This window comes from Hemicordylus capensis, chromosome 1 (assembly GCF_027244095.1).
Source record: "Hemicordylus capensis ecotype Gifberg chromosome 1, rHemCap1.1.pri, whole genome shotgun sequence".
Lineage (NCBI taxonomy): Eukaryota > Metazoa > Chordata > Lepidosauria > Squamata > Cordylidae > Hemicordylus > Hemicordylus capensis.
The window spans coordinates 368,802,800-368,817,638 of record NC_069657.1 but is presented as its reverse complement, the minus strand read 5'-3'; the positions used below and the strand labels follow the sequence as shown (position 1 = coordinate 368,817,638).

The following is a 14,839-nucleotide window of genomic DNA, read 5'->3' as shown; positions in this document are numbered from 1 at the left end:
CAATTCCACCTCCACCGACCAACCTATCCAGGATCCCCAACATCGGTCCTGTGGTTGCCAGAAATACCATCAAACTGGCAAGCCATGCCCAAGCATGGCACAATATAACATCAGATCGGTGGGTCTTGCGTATAGTGCAGACGGAATATGCGTTGGAATTCGAAATCAAGCCTCCATTTTCAGTGCTGACATACACGCCGGCCACAGAAATACTTTGGGAGGAGGTCAAGGTGTTGCTTGAGAAGCAAGCAATTACACCTGTGCAGTGGGCGAACAGACTGACGGGGTTTTATTCCCGTTACTTCCAGATCCAGAAAAGAGATGGCGGGATCTGAGCTATAATGGACTTGAGAGGTCTCAACTGTTACATTGCGACCAAAAAATTCAGAATGATCACCCTGCAGTCTATCCTTCCCCTTTTGGTACGCGGGACATGGGCAGCAACACTAGATTTGAAGGATGCCTACTTCCATGTCGGCATTCAAGAGAATCACCGCAACTACCTCAGGTTAACGGTGGGAAGTCAGATATATCAGTACATGGTGCCCCCGTTCGGTCTGTCAACAGCACCCAGGGTATTTACGAAGGTGATGGCTGTTGTAGTAGCCTACCTAAGGACACAAGAGATGATGGTCTATCCGTATTTAGACAATTGGCTCTTGGTCAATCACAACAAAGAACTCCTGAAACAACAAATACAACGGGTAGTGCACCTGTTGGAAGACCTTGGGATCAACATCAACTGGAAGAAATCGAATCTCGAACCGATGACTCGGGTGAACTTCATCGGAACAGTACTGGATTTAGAAATACAAAGAGCATTCTTGCCATGGGAGTGCATTTGCCAGATACAATCGCTTGTCCAGCAATTTATGCAAACCCCACAGCAACCGGCTGTATGGATTCAAAAGCTGCTAGGGCTAATGGCTTCATGTACCACAACTGTGCAATATACACGCTTACACATGCGCACACTACAACTATGGTATTTCCACAACTTTCGCCCCAATGTGGACAGTCAGAACATGTGCTTGACCATGCCACCAGCGGTTTTAAAGAGTTTACACTGGTGGATGGAGGAGCGCAATCTAATTCAGGGTGTGGAATTCGCGACACAAGTTCCCATGTGTCAGGTGATGACAGATGCATCCCTAACAGGATGGGGAGCGCATTGTTTAGGTCACTGCATCCAGGGGACTTGGACACAACCACAAACTCAACAGCACATCAACTACTTAGAGCTGATGGCGGTATTCCTGGCCCTCAAGGCATTCGAGCCATTGCTCACAGGGGAAACAGTGCAGCTGCAACTAGACAATACGACAGCAATTGCCTATATCAATCACCAGGGAGGGACAGTCTCCTTCACATTGTGTCTACTAGCCCAAAGATTTGGGATTGGTGCATTGAACACTCAGTCTACCCGATGGCAATCCACATAAAAGGGGTGGACAATTGCTTGGCCGACAGCCTCAGCAGGATCACCGACTATGGCCAAAGGCATGAGTGAGAGATAAAGACTGTATACCTCAGAGAAGTGTTCAAGGAATGGGGGGGTCCCCTCAATAGACTTGTTTGCAACTCTTGCCAACAAAAAGTGTGTCAACTACTGCTCTCGTGCGGGCATAGGCCGGGGCTCCCTAGGAGATGCGTTTCAACACACCTGGAATGTGGGTCTACTGTATCTATTTCCACCGCTGCCTCTGTAGGGACGCACAGTGGCACGAGTGACGAGGGACGAGGCGAACTGCATTCTTCTGACTCCCTGGTGGCCATGCCAGCCATGGTTTGCCCTGCTGCTGCAGTTGTTGGGGGGCAATTTCCAGAAATTCCCACAAAGAGCGGATTCTCTGTTGCAAATTCCCACAAAGATTCTCTGTTGCAAAGAGAACAAGGAAGAGTATTGCATCCCGAGGTCCAGGCTTTGAGGATGACTGCCTGGAGAATCAAGTTTTGAAAGATATCTTATTAAATAGTAGGCGTGAAACTACAAGGCGCAATTACGCTTGCAAATGGAAGCGCTATTGATCTTATATGAGGGATAAGGGGATCAAACCCTTGCGCGCTATGCCACACAAGGTGTTGATGTACCTAACTTCGCTAAAGCTAAAGGGCCTGGCCAGTGTCTCTATTAAACTGCATTTGGCTGCAATTTCAGCAAAGCATAAAGGCTGGGATGGCTCCTCTGTGTTTTCCCACCCAGAGCGTAAGCGTTTCCTAAAAGGCCTCAACAACTTGTATCCGCCTATATGTCACCCTATGGAGCAGTGGAGCTTGTCTTTGGTGTTGTCGGCTCTTACGGAACCTCCATTTGAGCCTTTGGCAACGATATCCATTAAACTTCTGTCATTGAAAACAGCTTTCCTGATAGCAATCACGACGGCAAAACGTGTAAGCGAATTGACAGCTCTACGTATGGATAAGCCTTACACACAGTTCTATCCTCACAAGGTTGTTATGCGGCTTGATCCACGCTTCCGTACAAAGGTGGTGACTGAGTTTCATTTGAATCAGGAGATAATCCTGCCTACCTTCTTTCAGAACGCAGAGACAAAGTTGGAAAGGGCACTCCACACAGTTGATCTGCGGAGGATTTGGTTCAGACCCATGACTTCCGAAAGAGTAGAAAGCTTTTCATCTCATATAAAGGACGTTGTAAGGGCCGCCCAATATCTCGCCAATGCCTAGCACATTGGCTAGTGGAACTTATCTTCTATGCCTATAAGTGTCAAAAGGTGACACCGCCCAAGACGGTGCGTGCCCATTCTACTAGAGCTTATGCAGCGTCAGCAGCCCATCTATCGGGCATCAAGATGTCAGATATCTGCATGATGGTCACGTGATCTTCTCAACTACCATTCATCAAACATTATGCTATAGAATTGAGGATGGCACGGGAAGCAAATTTTGGGAGAACTGTTCTTAAGAGGGTATGAGCATAGGCTATGGGTCATCTGCACCCACCTCCATAAGGGGGTAAGCTTGCTAATCACCCATCCCTTATGTTTACAATGGATCACAATCCAGATAAACAGGTTGCTTACCTGTAACTTATGATCTGGATGTGATCCATTGTAGCCATAAGTCCCTCCCAAGCCATCCCCGCTGCAGAATCAGTTGGTGGACAGAGAGATTATTTATCTTGTAGATCGTCCCTATGGGTGGTCTGCGAGAAACTGGAAAGGAAGCACCCCAACCGCCAATTTTAACAGACTCAGCACAGCACATGCAGGTGGGCAGGGCGTCAAGAGGAGCTAATCAATCAGCCCGTGAGGTCCCTGCGCAGGCGCAGAACCCATTCCTTATGGCTACAATGGATCGCATCCTGATCATAAGTTACAGGTAAGCAACCTGTTTTTCCTGTGGCAGCTCTAGATGGCCTTTGGCATTTTCCACCAATTTTTGAAGCATATGAGATGGCCTGTACTACATGTGGTGTGAAATGGAGCGGTTAATCCTAAAATACAAAGCTTTTTTTTTTCTTGACGAGCTCAATGGACAGGTTTTGTACTCACACGTTAAAAATCCTTGGTCCAGTATCCATTTTTGAACCTTGGGGTGATTTCTGGAGGGATTCTCTTGGTTGCAAATTTTCAGGAACACTTCTTGTGAATGGGTCATCCACACAATTACTCATAAGACTCTATTAAACAAACTACGGGATCCAGGCACATGGAAGTATAGCTCTGTTTCCATGGAAATTGCATCACAGGACCAGCAGCAGGAGTGATCCCTTATTGGGAAATTATTCCATGATGATTGTCCTGAATACTAGACATATCCATGGCTATTTCCAAACAGATTATTTTTTCAGTGCTGTAAAATGAAATTTTATATCTACATTTATAGGGACCTGAGGAGGAACTACTGCAGAAACCCAGACGGAGATAACGCCCCCTGGTGTTATACTACTGATCCCAGTACAAGATGGGAGTTCTGCCGTCTACAAAAGTGTAATGATCAGGTGCAACAGCAACAACCTCAGCCCACCATGACATCAAACCTCGGTATGGCTGATAACCCCCACCCCTCCGTAGCAAGTAATCAGAAAAAATAACCCTTATGCAAAAGCACTATAAAACTCAATTCAGAAGAGACAGAGTGTATTAGTCTGAACTCCAGACTAATGCTGCACTAATGCAAGGATGTCTGTTAAATTGAGCACTTGCATTCCAGACTAGCTTTGCACAGGTGCGACAGGGTGCACTTGTGCCTCCTGCTGTGAAGGAACTCCATATATGCTGCAGGGAATTATGCAAAGTTACAGGGAGAGGGAGAGAGAGAAGAGGCAATGTACATAATCCAATCAATCAATCAATCAAATTGATTCAAATCCAAAATACAACAAATATAAAACAGAATAAAAAGAATTTTAAAAAAATGTCACAGAACAAAACAACTAAAATAATTTCACAGAATAAAAACAGTTTAAAAATAATTGTAATTTAAAGCCTGAGGAATCATGTGTGTGTGTTAAGGGTCTTTTTAAAAGCAACCAAAGATGGAGATACTCTTATTTTGACAGGGAGTGTATTCCAATGCCATGGGGCAGCCACAGAGAAGGTCTGGTCCTGAGCTGCCACCAAACGAGCAGGTGACAACCGTTACCGAAACCCCCAGATTATCTTTTAGGGGCAGTGTTAATGCAAAGGAGGCACTCTCTTAAGTACCCTGGACCCAAGCCATTAAGGGGAAATTAACCAGCACTTGTGTATTAGGGATGTGCACAGAACCGGCTGCCCTTGAGCCGATGGTGGGGTGGGGGTGGCTTTAAGGATGAGAGAGGGTGCACTTACCCCCACCCCCCCACCCTCCGCTGTCATACTTCCCCCTTTGTGGATAAATAGTCCAGCGGGTTGGCAGCATACCTCCTTGCCACCTCATAATTTTACTGACCGGAAGTTACCGGAAGTGCGGTGCGCCGGACTATTTATCCACATAGTGCCAGAGGGGGAAGTATGGCAGAAGGGTAAGTGCACCCTCCCCCATCCTTAAAGCCACCCCTGCCCCCACATTCAAACCAGTTCGAACGTGGGGTTCTGAACCTGTTTGGCGTTATTGCTGCTCATGGAGGTGCCACCAGTTACTGAATGTAGAGTTCACATACTTTTTCACACAAGGATGTTTGTGGTTGATTCTTTCTGCTGAGTAAATATTCAAAATATATCCTTTTTGCCTGACTTGCTTATTCACTGAGGTTGCTTTCCTCTCTTATCAGGTTTTAGCTTCAGATCTATCATGTTTTGAATAAGGAATGTGCGGAACAGACAGACCATCCTAGGGGGTTCACAAACATTTTCTGAGAACTGTATCTGCTATCCTTGTTGCTCAAGCACAATGTTTGTGCAAGTGGACCGAGATTCCAAGAGATTGTGCAACACTGATAATCCACTCAGCTTTGTGACCTGCTTGTATTGTGCATTTTTGTTTGCTGCACTAATACAATGTTAGTCTGGATGTCAGCCACTCTTTACTGTTCTAAGTAGCTATGGGATGTAATAGAGAAATGAGTTTCTTTCTCTAGGTATGTGTTTTTCAGCTGTCAGGTAGAAATCTGCAGCCAGATTAAAAAAAAATTACTACATTCTATTCCACACTTATATTAAAGCCTATAGGACCTGTGCATAAGGGCAGAGAAGCAAGAAAGAAAATAAGGCTTTAGAGAAGCTTGTAACTTCAGAATATGTATGCATTAGCTCCATTTATAGCATTAATTAAACCTGCTGCAGGTCTGGCAAAATGTTTTTCTGGTGATGATTACGTCTCCCCCCGCGCCCCCCCGGTTGTGTTTTGTATTATTTTTTTAAAGGAGTTAGTTCTATGTTGCAGGTCAGCTGGCTGCAAAGGACTGTGCATTCTGGTATTTGAGTCAAAAGTCATTCTTTTTGTCTTAATAATCAGGTCTATGCAAATGATCTCCAACTTTATTTATTTGACCCAATTTATCTTCTACTGCTTTAATCTTTCTGGCCATTTGTCCCCAGTTACTCAGTAAAAGTCCTTTTATAGTTTTCACAAACTAGATATTAAGCACTTATTTGGGCTATTGTGCTTTTAAAAATTCTGTAAGTAGCCACTGGATTGTGTCCCCAACACCACAATGGACTGGGATAATGCCATGGGGGTGGGGAAGCTTCCTTTGGTGCCAAAGGGAGCTTTTTTAATTCCAGGCAGCTATGGGTGATGATGATGGAATTATCTAGATCAGGACTAAAGCAGGGGCAATCCCACTTTAGCATGACTCCAATCCACAAGGACCTGATGTGGCACTATTTACTGTACAAAATCCAACTTCCACTCGTCACTTACAAATGTCTTCATTCTCTTGCTCCTACATCTGTGTTGTCAATCCTTTTCAGGATTCTTTTTATGTTCTGCATTCCTTAAGTATTAGTAAGGTCCTTGGGGCAAGGACGTGTCTTATTGTGTATGTTACTCTGGAAAGCAGCATGCATGGACATTGTGTTGGGAGTTCTCTCTGGTAGAGAAACCCTTTTTCATTATAGCAGAGTGCACAGAGGCACAACACAGCGGATTTAGTAAGGCATGTGTCAATGCTGAGAGTAAAGTAACTTGGAGCCAGTTCATAGTTTCAAATCAATATATATGGCATTTATTAGAGAACTCCATTCTAGATAGGAAAGTGAGGAGTTAGGGAGGTCATTCACACAACTGAAAACTGTGTTCTACCTGGGTTTGGGAACTGTGTGTACTCCCAATTTTTGATTGTGTGGAAGCAAGGTTAGAGGAAAACCTGGGTAGAAGTGATTGTGTGGAAGCAAGGTAGGAGAAAAAGCTACCGAGGTTTTCCTCTAACCTTGCTTCCACACAATCAAAAATTGGGAGTACACACAGCTCCCAAACCTGGGTAGAACACAGTTTTTGATTGTGTGAATGACCTCAGGATCTCTAATCTGTCTATCTAGCTGGATGCAGATGGATTCTGCATCTTCTCTGCACACATGGTGCAGGGAGAGGAGCTTGCTTGCATGTTGCAAGGTAGAAGGAACAGGAAGAGAAGAGAGAGGAAGTGTCCCTGAGAGTAGCAATCTACATTCCAAAGGGATAGTGTCAGAGCAGTAGAGAAGGGATGACCAATGTCTTGACCCTCTAGCCCTCTGACTCACTAGTCTGTCCTCCTATGTCACGGAGACAAGAGACAGAGCAGAGTCCTTCACTTCCAACACATTGTTGGTACTAAACAGTGCATATGTGTATGACTCTCTGAGACTACTAATTCCACCCATGCACAAAACTACAATTTTCAGTGTCAGTAATAGTAACAGAATTACTGTAAAATTGATTTAACTCTGTAGTGTGGATCTGCCGGTATATAGCAAATCCTCTTTCTTCTACAGACTGTCGGGTTGGGAATGGCAAAGACTATCGTGGACATATTGCGACGACAGCTAAAGGCAAGACCTGCCAAGCCTGGGCATCCCAGACACCTCATGCTCATACTTATTTCACACCACAAACTTACCCAAATTCCGGTCTGGACAGAAATGTAAGTAGCATTTTACATGAGAATCCGGTAGGATTTCTTTACAGATTCATCAGGACTATAGCAAACAGGGTTTGCTCTAAGCTTTCCCCCTTACTGCCATCAGTCACCAGCGTGCCACCCACCTATCCCTTGCCCGTGCACTTTTTGTAACTGAAACAAACAGAACAGGAAAGAAGGAAGAGAAGATGAGAAGTTTGTCTTCCCCATGTTGTATTCGCACTGCTATGTAACTGTTGAATATCAACATATATTATTTAAGAAGCATTCAATATGAATCAATAAATGCCTTTGGCTAGTCATCAAATAATTAGTCCCATAAACAGGATTAGTAAAAGGTAATGAAAGTTGAAAGAAAACATTATTTATCTTCATTTTCTGTTTATTCTTATCTTTCACCTTTTTCTCATTTCTTTTTAAGCAGCAACCTACCAGTTATTAAGCCCCATATGCCAAACTGCACAAAAACTGATTTCATACTGAACATTTTATTTGTGGACACTGAACACAATGTGCCTAGCAGCATGTTAGAATAAACCATGGGGGAAAGACAATATCAGGCAAAGCTTAAATAAGAAGGCTCTTATGAAGGCATATGTTAACCCTGCAAGGGTGTCCCCTGCCCTTCGCTATATCCCTAATCCCTTTCCCCCTTTCACTCTTTCCTCTCTTCTCTTCTCCCCCCAATTCTTGCCATTTTGTATTCCGTTTCCTTAGTTAAGCATTCATAATTGTACACTTAGTGCTATCAATTAACGTTATTAGAAAACTCAAGCATGAAAAAGAGTTGGATTGCATCCTCGTTCCATACACAGAAGAGGCTTTCATTCATGAAAGGAGAGCTGTGCTCACTGAAGAACCCTTTCCCGAGTGCAGCTGTCCTTCCATGGATGGAAGCTCCTTCTGTTCATGGAGGATGACTTAGGATACATAACTTTGAAACCAGAGACAGAAGTCAGATGCAGGGAGCCTGGTTGGCATTATCTGTGGGTGTACATCTATAGCTAAACTATGGTTAAGGCTCACATACGAAAATGGGGAATATATTTACTCTAGATTGGGGAGGAGAGCAGGAAGGGAACACACATTCCTGGGGCTCACTTGTGATGTGCAAACCATGGTTTCCAGAGAGCCAGTAGCCCGATTCATATGTTATGTTCAATGCACATACAATCTGTGTTCAGTGTACCCTTGTATAGATCTGTATGTAGGTACAGTTACTCACAGTTATCTGTATGCACGTACAGTTGTGCTGGACATGCATACAGCAGTACACTTCATATCTGTACAATGAATTTGAGAAACCTTTACCCAAGTTCACTTTTAAAATCACCACATGTGCAGGCACACACACACACACACACACAAATGTACATGTGTACAGACACCTGAACACATGTACAATGTAATGTCTGAATAGGACTATGTTATATCTGCACCATACCTACCTTAAGCAGTTCATCAGTACGGAACAGCTGATAGTTACAGTGTACACATAATTATGTTCTCACAACTTTTAACAAACATTTTTTTTTTCTGTTAAGGATAATAAACCTAGCCACAAAATTAAAGATATCTATACCTCTTTAGATTAGAAAGAGAAATTGGAAGGCTAGATAAATAAGGGTTGTCCAGCTTATGAAAATATAAATATAATAATTGTTCCATTCAGTTATGAATATTGCTTTTGATTTCTGAATTTCTGTAGTATTGCAGAAATCCAGATGGTGATGTTAATGGCCCTTGGTGCTATACTACAGACCCTAGTAAGAAATGGGACTATTGTGACATCCCACAGTGCTGTAAGTATAATTTTAAAGAGTTACAAATTTGCTATATTTCATTTTAAATATTTTAATTTTTTTTAAAGTTTAGAGCACAATCTCAAGATGGAATTAAAACTGACAATTAACATCCTATGGCACAATGAGGAAATGACTTGACTAGCAAGCCAGAGATTGCCAGTTTGAATCCTCACTGGTATGTTTCCTAGACTATGAGAAACACCTATATCAGGCAGCAGCGATATTGGAAAGATGCTGAAAAGCATCATCTCATACTGCACAGGAGGAGGCAATGGCAAACCCCTCCTGTATTCTACCAAAGACAACTACAGGGCTCTGTGAGCACCAGGAGTCGACATTGACTCGACAGCACACTTTACCTTTACTTTACCATGGTGTCAGCCAATAAATTTCCTATTCTGTTGTTGTTGTTGTTGTTGTTACATTTATATCCCACTCTTCCTCCAAGGAGCCCAGAGCGGTGTACCACATACTTGAGTTTCTCTTTCACAACAACCCTGTGAAGTAGGTTAGGCTGAGAGAGAAGTGACTGGCCCAGAGTCACCCAGCTAGTTTCATGGCTGAATGCGGATTTGAACTCGGGTCTCCCAGGTCCTAGTCCAGCACTCTAACCACTGCACTCTTACATTATATAGTATCATTGATTTCATTAGCCTCATTCAGATGTTATTCTTAAAGGACGGTGTACTCACGTACACCATCCAAAACAGGAATGGAAGTTCCAACCTGCTGGTGTGTTGATTATTTTGCTCACTCCCCCTTCAGTGCTCATACTTACAGCTTTCCGATGAAGGCTGTACAAGTTGACAGACACTTCCGTGGCTGGGAGACTCAGGAACCCTAGTCTCCTCATCACTGAAGCACTGCCATCATGCCTAAAGACTTTGTCGGTAAGCACCATGGGCGGGGGCATGAGCAAAATTATCAATGCACAGACGGGGCGGGACTTCTGTTCCCACTTTGGACGGTATACATGAATACACCATCCCAGTGGCATAGTAAGGACAGAAAGGCCTGGTCTTCTATGGATTAACATGGAAGTGCACCCCCTGTTCACCATTGGTGGCACCTTGCTGCCACTGCCACTCCTGCTGCCTATCACTGCTGCCACCAAGAGTGGCAGTAGCAGCAAGGCACCACCGATGGTGTGCAGGGGGTGTGTGCCACCACCAGCAGATGGCAGGGCCCCAGCAGCCCCTGGAGACCCAACAATCTGTTATCACAGAATACAGGTGTAAACCAATAGCTACGCCCCTGCACCGCCCTTTAAGAATCTGTATGAGGCTATTATTTTTCGAATCCCAGCTTGTTCTATAGTTGAAAGAGTTACAGTAGTCATTGCCTAGGCCTAGAGCTCTTTGACGTCTCACCTCAGTCACCAGTTTGCATCTACCAAAAGCACTTTCCCTGACCCAAGTCCAGGAACTTGAGTCACATGATGAAGCAGAATATTTATTTTATTTTTATTTTATTTTATTTTATTTTATTTTATTTTTATACCGCCCTTCCAAAATGGCTCAAGGTGGTTAATACTGGGTGGCTGTACAAGATGCAACTCTAGTCCAGGACATTCCCAAAATTGGCAAAAGGCAACAAAATGGTAGTACAGGCAGCAGCAGGGGTTTGTTGTTTTAACTTAAATCCTTTCAGCTAGCTGGGAGGTTAGTGGGTTGGTACAGGAGCGGCAGCTGGGCGTGAATGGATTGGTGCTCCATAGGGAATTCTGAGAAGAGTTACAAAAATGTCAAAATAAAGAATTATCCCTGTTTTTGAAATGTTCATAATCATGGAATTATGCTCTCTCTCCTCCTTTAATTCTTTAGCTCCTTCTGAATTTGAATGTGGAAAAGCCAAATATAAGCCACTCCTATGCTTTGGAAGGGTTGTTGGTGGGTGTGTTTCAAATCCTCATTCTTGGCCCTGGCAGATTAGCCTCCGAAGGTATTTAAAAAACAAACAAACCCACATTTTATTATGTTACAAAGTGTATCTCAGGGTGTGTGTGTGTGTGTGTATGTGTGCATGTGTATAACATGTGTAGTAGATGTGTCTGACTAAAAAATACATTTGATGAAGGCTTCAAATGAAGAGTTGCATGTTCTTTCTAAAACTGCTTCAAATTTCCTCTGTTTAAAGGAATCCAAATGAACAACATTTGTTGTAATTATTTTTGTTAATAAGGTTGCCATGGAATCGAGAAGGTACATTCATCAGTCAGAAAGACTGCTGTAATGTTAAAAGTGATGGTGGCCAGACCTTTTGGCAACTGTGAAAAACATAAAATGAAAAGCACTAGAGAATGTAATTCCAATGCATAGCACATATATATTATATTAATTTTCGTAGACGTGCCCAGAGGCGTATCTAGGGAAAATAGCGCCTAGGGCTAGCACTGAAATTGTGCCCCCTGTCCAAGCATCTGATACCCATCTTTCAGATAACTTTACCATAATATCAGCTGAAAATTACAAGTCAAGCTCGTTAATCTTTTAATATTTCAAAAACTATTTAGCAGTGGACTTAGCCAGAACAAAAAATCCTGGAAAACTACAAATTTCAGTATGCTGGGGCTCATGAAATACCCAAATGCTATGTGGAGGTGTACTTGGAAAACTAAACAGAAGTGCCTGTCTAATTCTCTACTATGCATTGTAGCATCACCATTTCATAAGTTTTAAAAATAAATGGAGAATTTGACTTTTCCCAGGTACTCTGTAAATAATTAAAGGATCTGCAGAGTAAACTGTGTCACTGCTTGGAATATATTCTAGTCTTTCAGAAAGACAGTTAAAATGAGAGAAAGAGAGCAAGAAACTCCCAGTGGGCCTTAATACAAAGGGTTTCACACTGATTCAAAGACAAACTCACCATTAATAGCCATATTAGCAAGACATCACATTTAACTCACTTATCACAAGAAGCAAAGTAGGAGCAAACGAATACAATCCTAGCTCATAAGCTTCAGCTCAGTATTCACAAGGCCTGATTCTCTGTTCATAGTGTCTGAATATGTGTACAGTGTCTTTTTTTTACCTGTAGCCCCTTTGGGGGGCTTCCTAAAGGCTGTGTGTTTTTTTCAAAGGTCCCCCCTCCCCCCACTGGCCTCTCGAGCCTCTCAGGGACCATTTGAGCATGTGCGGTGGCCATTTTTTAAAACAATCTTTAAAAAAAAAAAGGCCACTGAAAACAAAATGGCCACCACGCATGCTCAAATGGCCTCTGTGAGGCCTCGCATGACCTAGGGCCTCACAGAGGCCATTTGAGCATGCATGGTGGCCATTTTGTTTTTGGCAGCCATTTTTATTTTATTTTTTTAATTTTACAAAATGGCGCCCCACTTCAAGTGGCGCCCGGGGCATGTGCCCTGCCTGCTGCACCCTAGATACGCCCCTGGATGTGCCTCTGTGGGGATGCATTCCGGCAACCCAGTGGATTGGCTGGGCAGCTGAGGTGCCAGATTGGCTGGGCAGCGGTTGGCCACACAGGGAAGTGGCCGCTTGGGGAGGAAAGGAAAGGAAGGAAAGCGGGCAAGTGGAGAGGAGAACTGAACGGACTGGGGCAGAAGGGAGGGGGGAATCTGAGGGGAGAGAAAGCGGCGGAGCCTGGCTTGGCAGAGATAAACAGCTGGCCACTTCGGAAGATGCTCTCTAGAGGGAGGGCCTTGCAGGAAGGAGCTGGCTGAACGCTTGGCCGCCTGACACCAGGGACTGGGGGAAGGAGGAGGCGGCAACGGCCAGCATGGAAAACACAAGCACAGGCTAAAAAGCAGAGGCGGGGGGGGGAGTACGAATGAGAGAGAGAAAGAGGGGGAAACGGAGGAGGGAGCAAGCTGGGGCAGGAGGCTTGGGGGGAGAGTGGACTGGGGCTGAAGGCTCGGGAGAGGGGAGTAAGGCAGAAGGTGGGGGAGTGTACTGCCGCATAGATGCTCTGTGCGGGATCATCTAGTATTGTACATACATTAGGATGGAATCAAATGAACAGCTTATCAGATTCAGCCTCCCCTGGGTGCTTTCCAGATTGCACGCTTCCACAGTGTCACAACGTATCGCTTAGGTGTGCTTCCGCACTGCCTGTGCTGTCCCTGCGCTGTAAGCAAGATGCCATTCACATGTCCGATGCCTTCTTTCGGATTTTGTTTCTGTGTTGTAGCCCTATAATGTTGCATATGTGTCACAGAAAAATAGCTGTATTTCCCCATTGTGACTCACAACAGATTTCAACTGAGGTTTGCACACAAAATGTTGCAATTTACACCACTTTTTGCATTGTAAGGGTCACTATCTGGAAACCATCCTGGAGAGTAACTCCCCTTCATATCTAAAACAATTTAAAATGGAGCAATTTTTTTAAGGACAAAGGATTCAGAGGTGTTGAGTAGCTCAGTCTCAAACAGGTTTTCAACACTGAATAAAAATCAATCTGTACCATCCCAGATTTGGAGCTGAAGCTTGATTATATACCATCAGAACATAAAGGGGGGAAATATTAAAGACGATCAGCAAGCTAATGAAAAAATATTTAAGACATTTTGCTGAACATAGTTTTCTTGTTGCTCAGACTTTACAATTGTTTCTATCAAAAGTTGGAAATATTGCTAGGAATTTAAATCACCTGGCAGTGGCTAGCTCTATTAAATTTAATAAACAGGACAAATGAGGAAGTGTTACATTAGGAAGTGTAAGACAGACAAGTAATAAAATGGAGAGTTCTGGGAGAGATAGAAAATCAGTTGTTTACTCATAAAAATCCTACTATTAAGCCAGTGAATAAGGAAAATTGTAATTTAGCTTTTTAATCAAGGCACATTGTTTTGTATATTTACCCATGGAAGGGGAAATTTCCCTCTTGGAGTTCAAAAGCACTTGTTTTAAGAGATTTAAATGTTATTTATTCAATTTGAGTTTAGTTGGACAGATATTAAAATCTTAGAAACATTGACTGACATCCATTCAGTGATTGTGAGAGAGTGTTTTCTGTCATGTAAAGGAGGAGGAGCATTTTTTATTATCTGCCCTTCCCTCTGCAGTGTGTCCCAAAACTATGTCCTCGATGGTCATGTGACCCTCAGAGACATAGTTTCAGAAAGCACAGACAACTAAAATCCCCATTCTGACATTTAGGAAAAGAAAGATAGTTTTGTATTATGAAATTATTCCTTGCTGGTTTTTTAGGGATATCGCAAAGAGGCCCCTTTTCCAGAGAAATAGTGAGATGCAAGAACAGGATAACATGGCTCATAGTCATGTTGAAGATCACATTGACAAGAAAAAATTCCCAGTCAGTAAGGGAGAACCTGAAAATTCAATCCCCATAGAAGATTCTGTAGGAGAAGAGAACTCTATTAATTTACATTAGGAGCCAGCTGAGGAGGTTCTATTGCATCCCTTTGCGTCTCTTCCTTGTATAGAACAGAAATCCATCCTTGATAAAATAAATGCTCTTCAAAATGTATTGATAAACAGAAGCAACCTTAAGAATGGGGGCTTTCCATGTTAGATAAAAACCCCAGAAAAGGGCACTTGAGAAGACA

At 43.3% G+C, this 14,839-nt stretch overlaps 1 protein-coding gene across 3 annotated transcripts in view; it reads left to right on the top strand.

Annotated features, from left to right (window-relative positions):
- Positions 1-14,839, top strand: part of PLG (plasminogen) — a 99,148-nt gene that overhangs the window by 66,375 nt on the left and 17,934 nt on the right. For all 3 annotated transcript variants that reach the window (XM_053295080.1, XM_053295074.1, XM_053295064.1), the window contains exons 11-14: positions 3,850-4,007; positions 7,359-7,507; positions 9,213-9,306; positions 11,133-11,250. In XM_053295080.1, the coding sequence (XP_053151055.1) occupies positions 3,850-4,007; positions 7,359-7,507; positions 9,213-9,306; positions 11,133-11,250 (519 nt within the window). The remainder of the gene's footprint in view (positions 1-3,849; positions 4,008-7,358; positions 7,508-9,212; positions 9,307-11,132; positions 11,251-14,839) is intronic.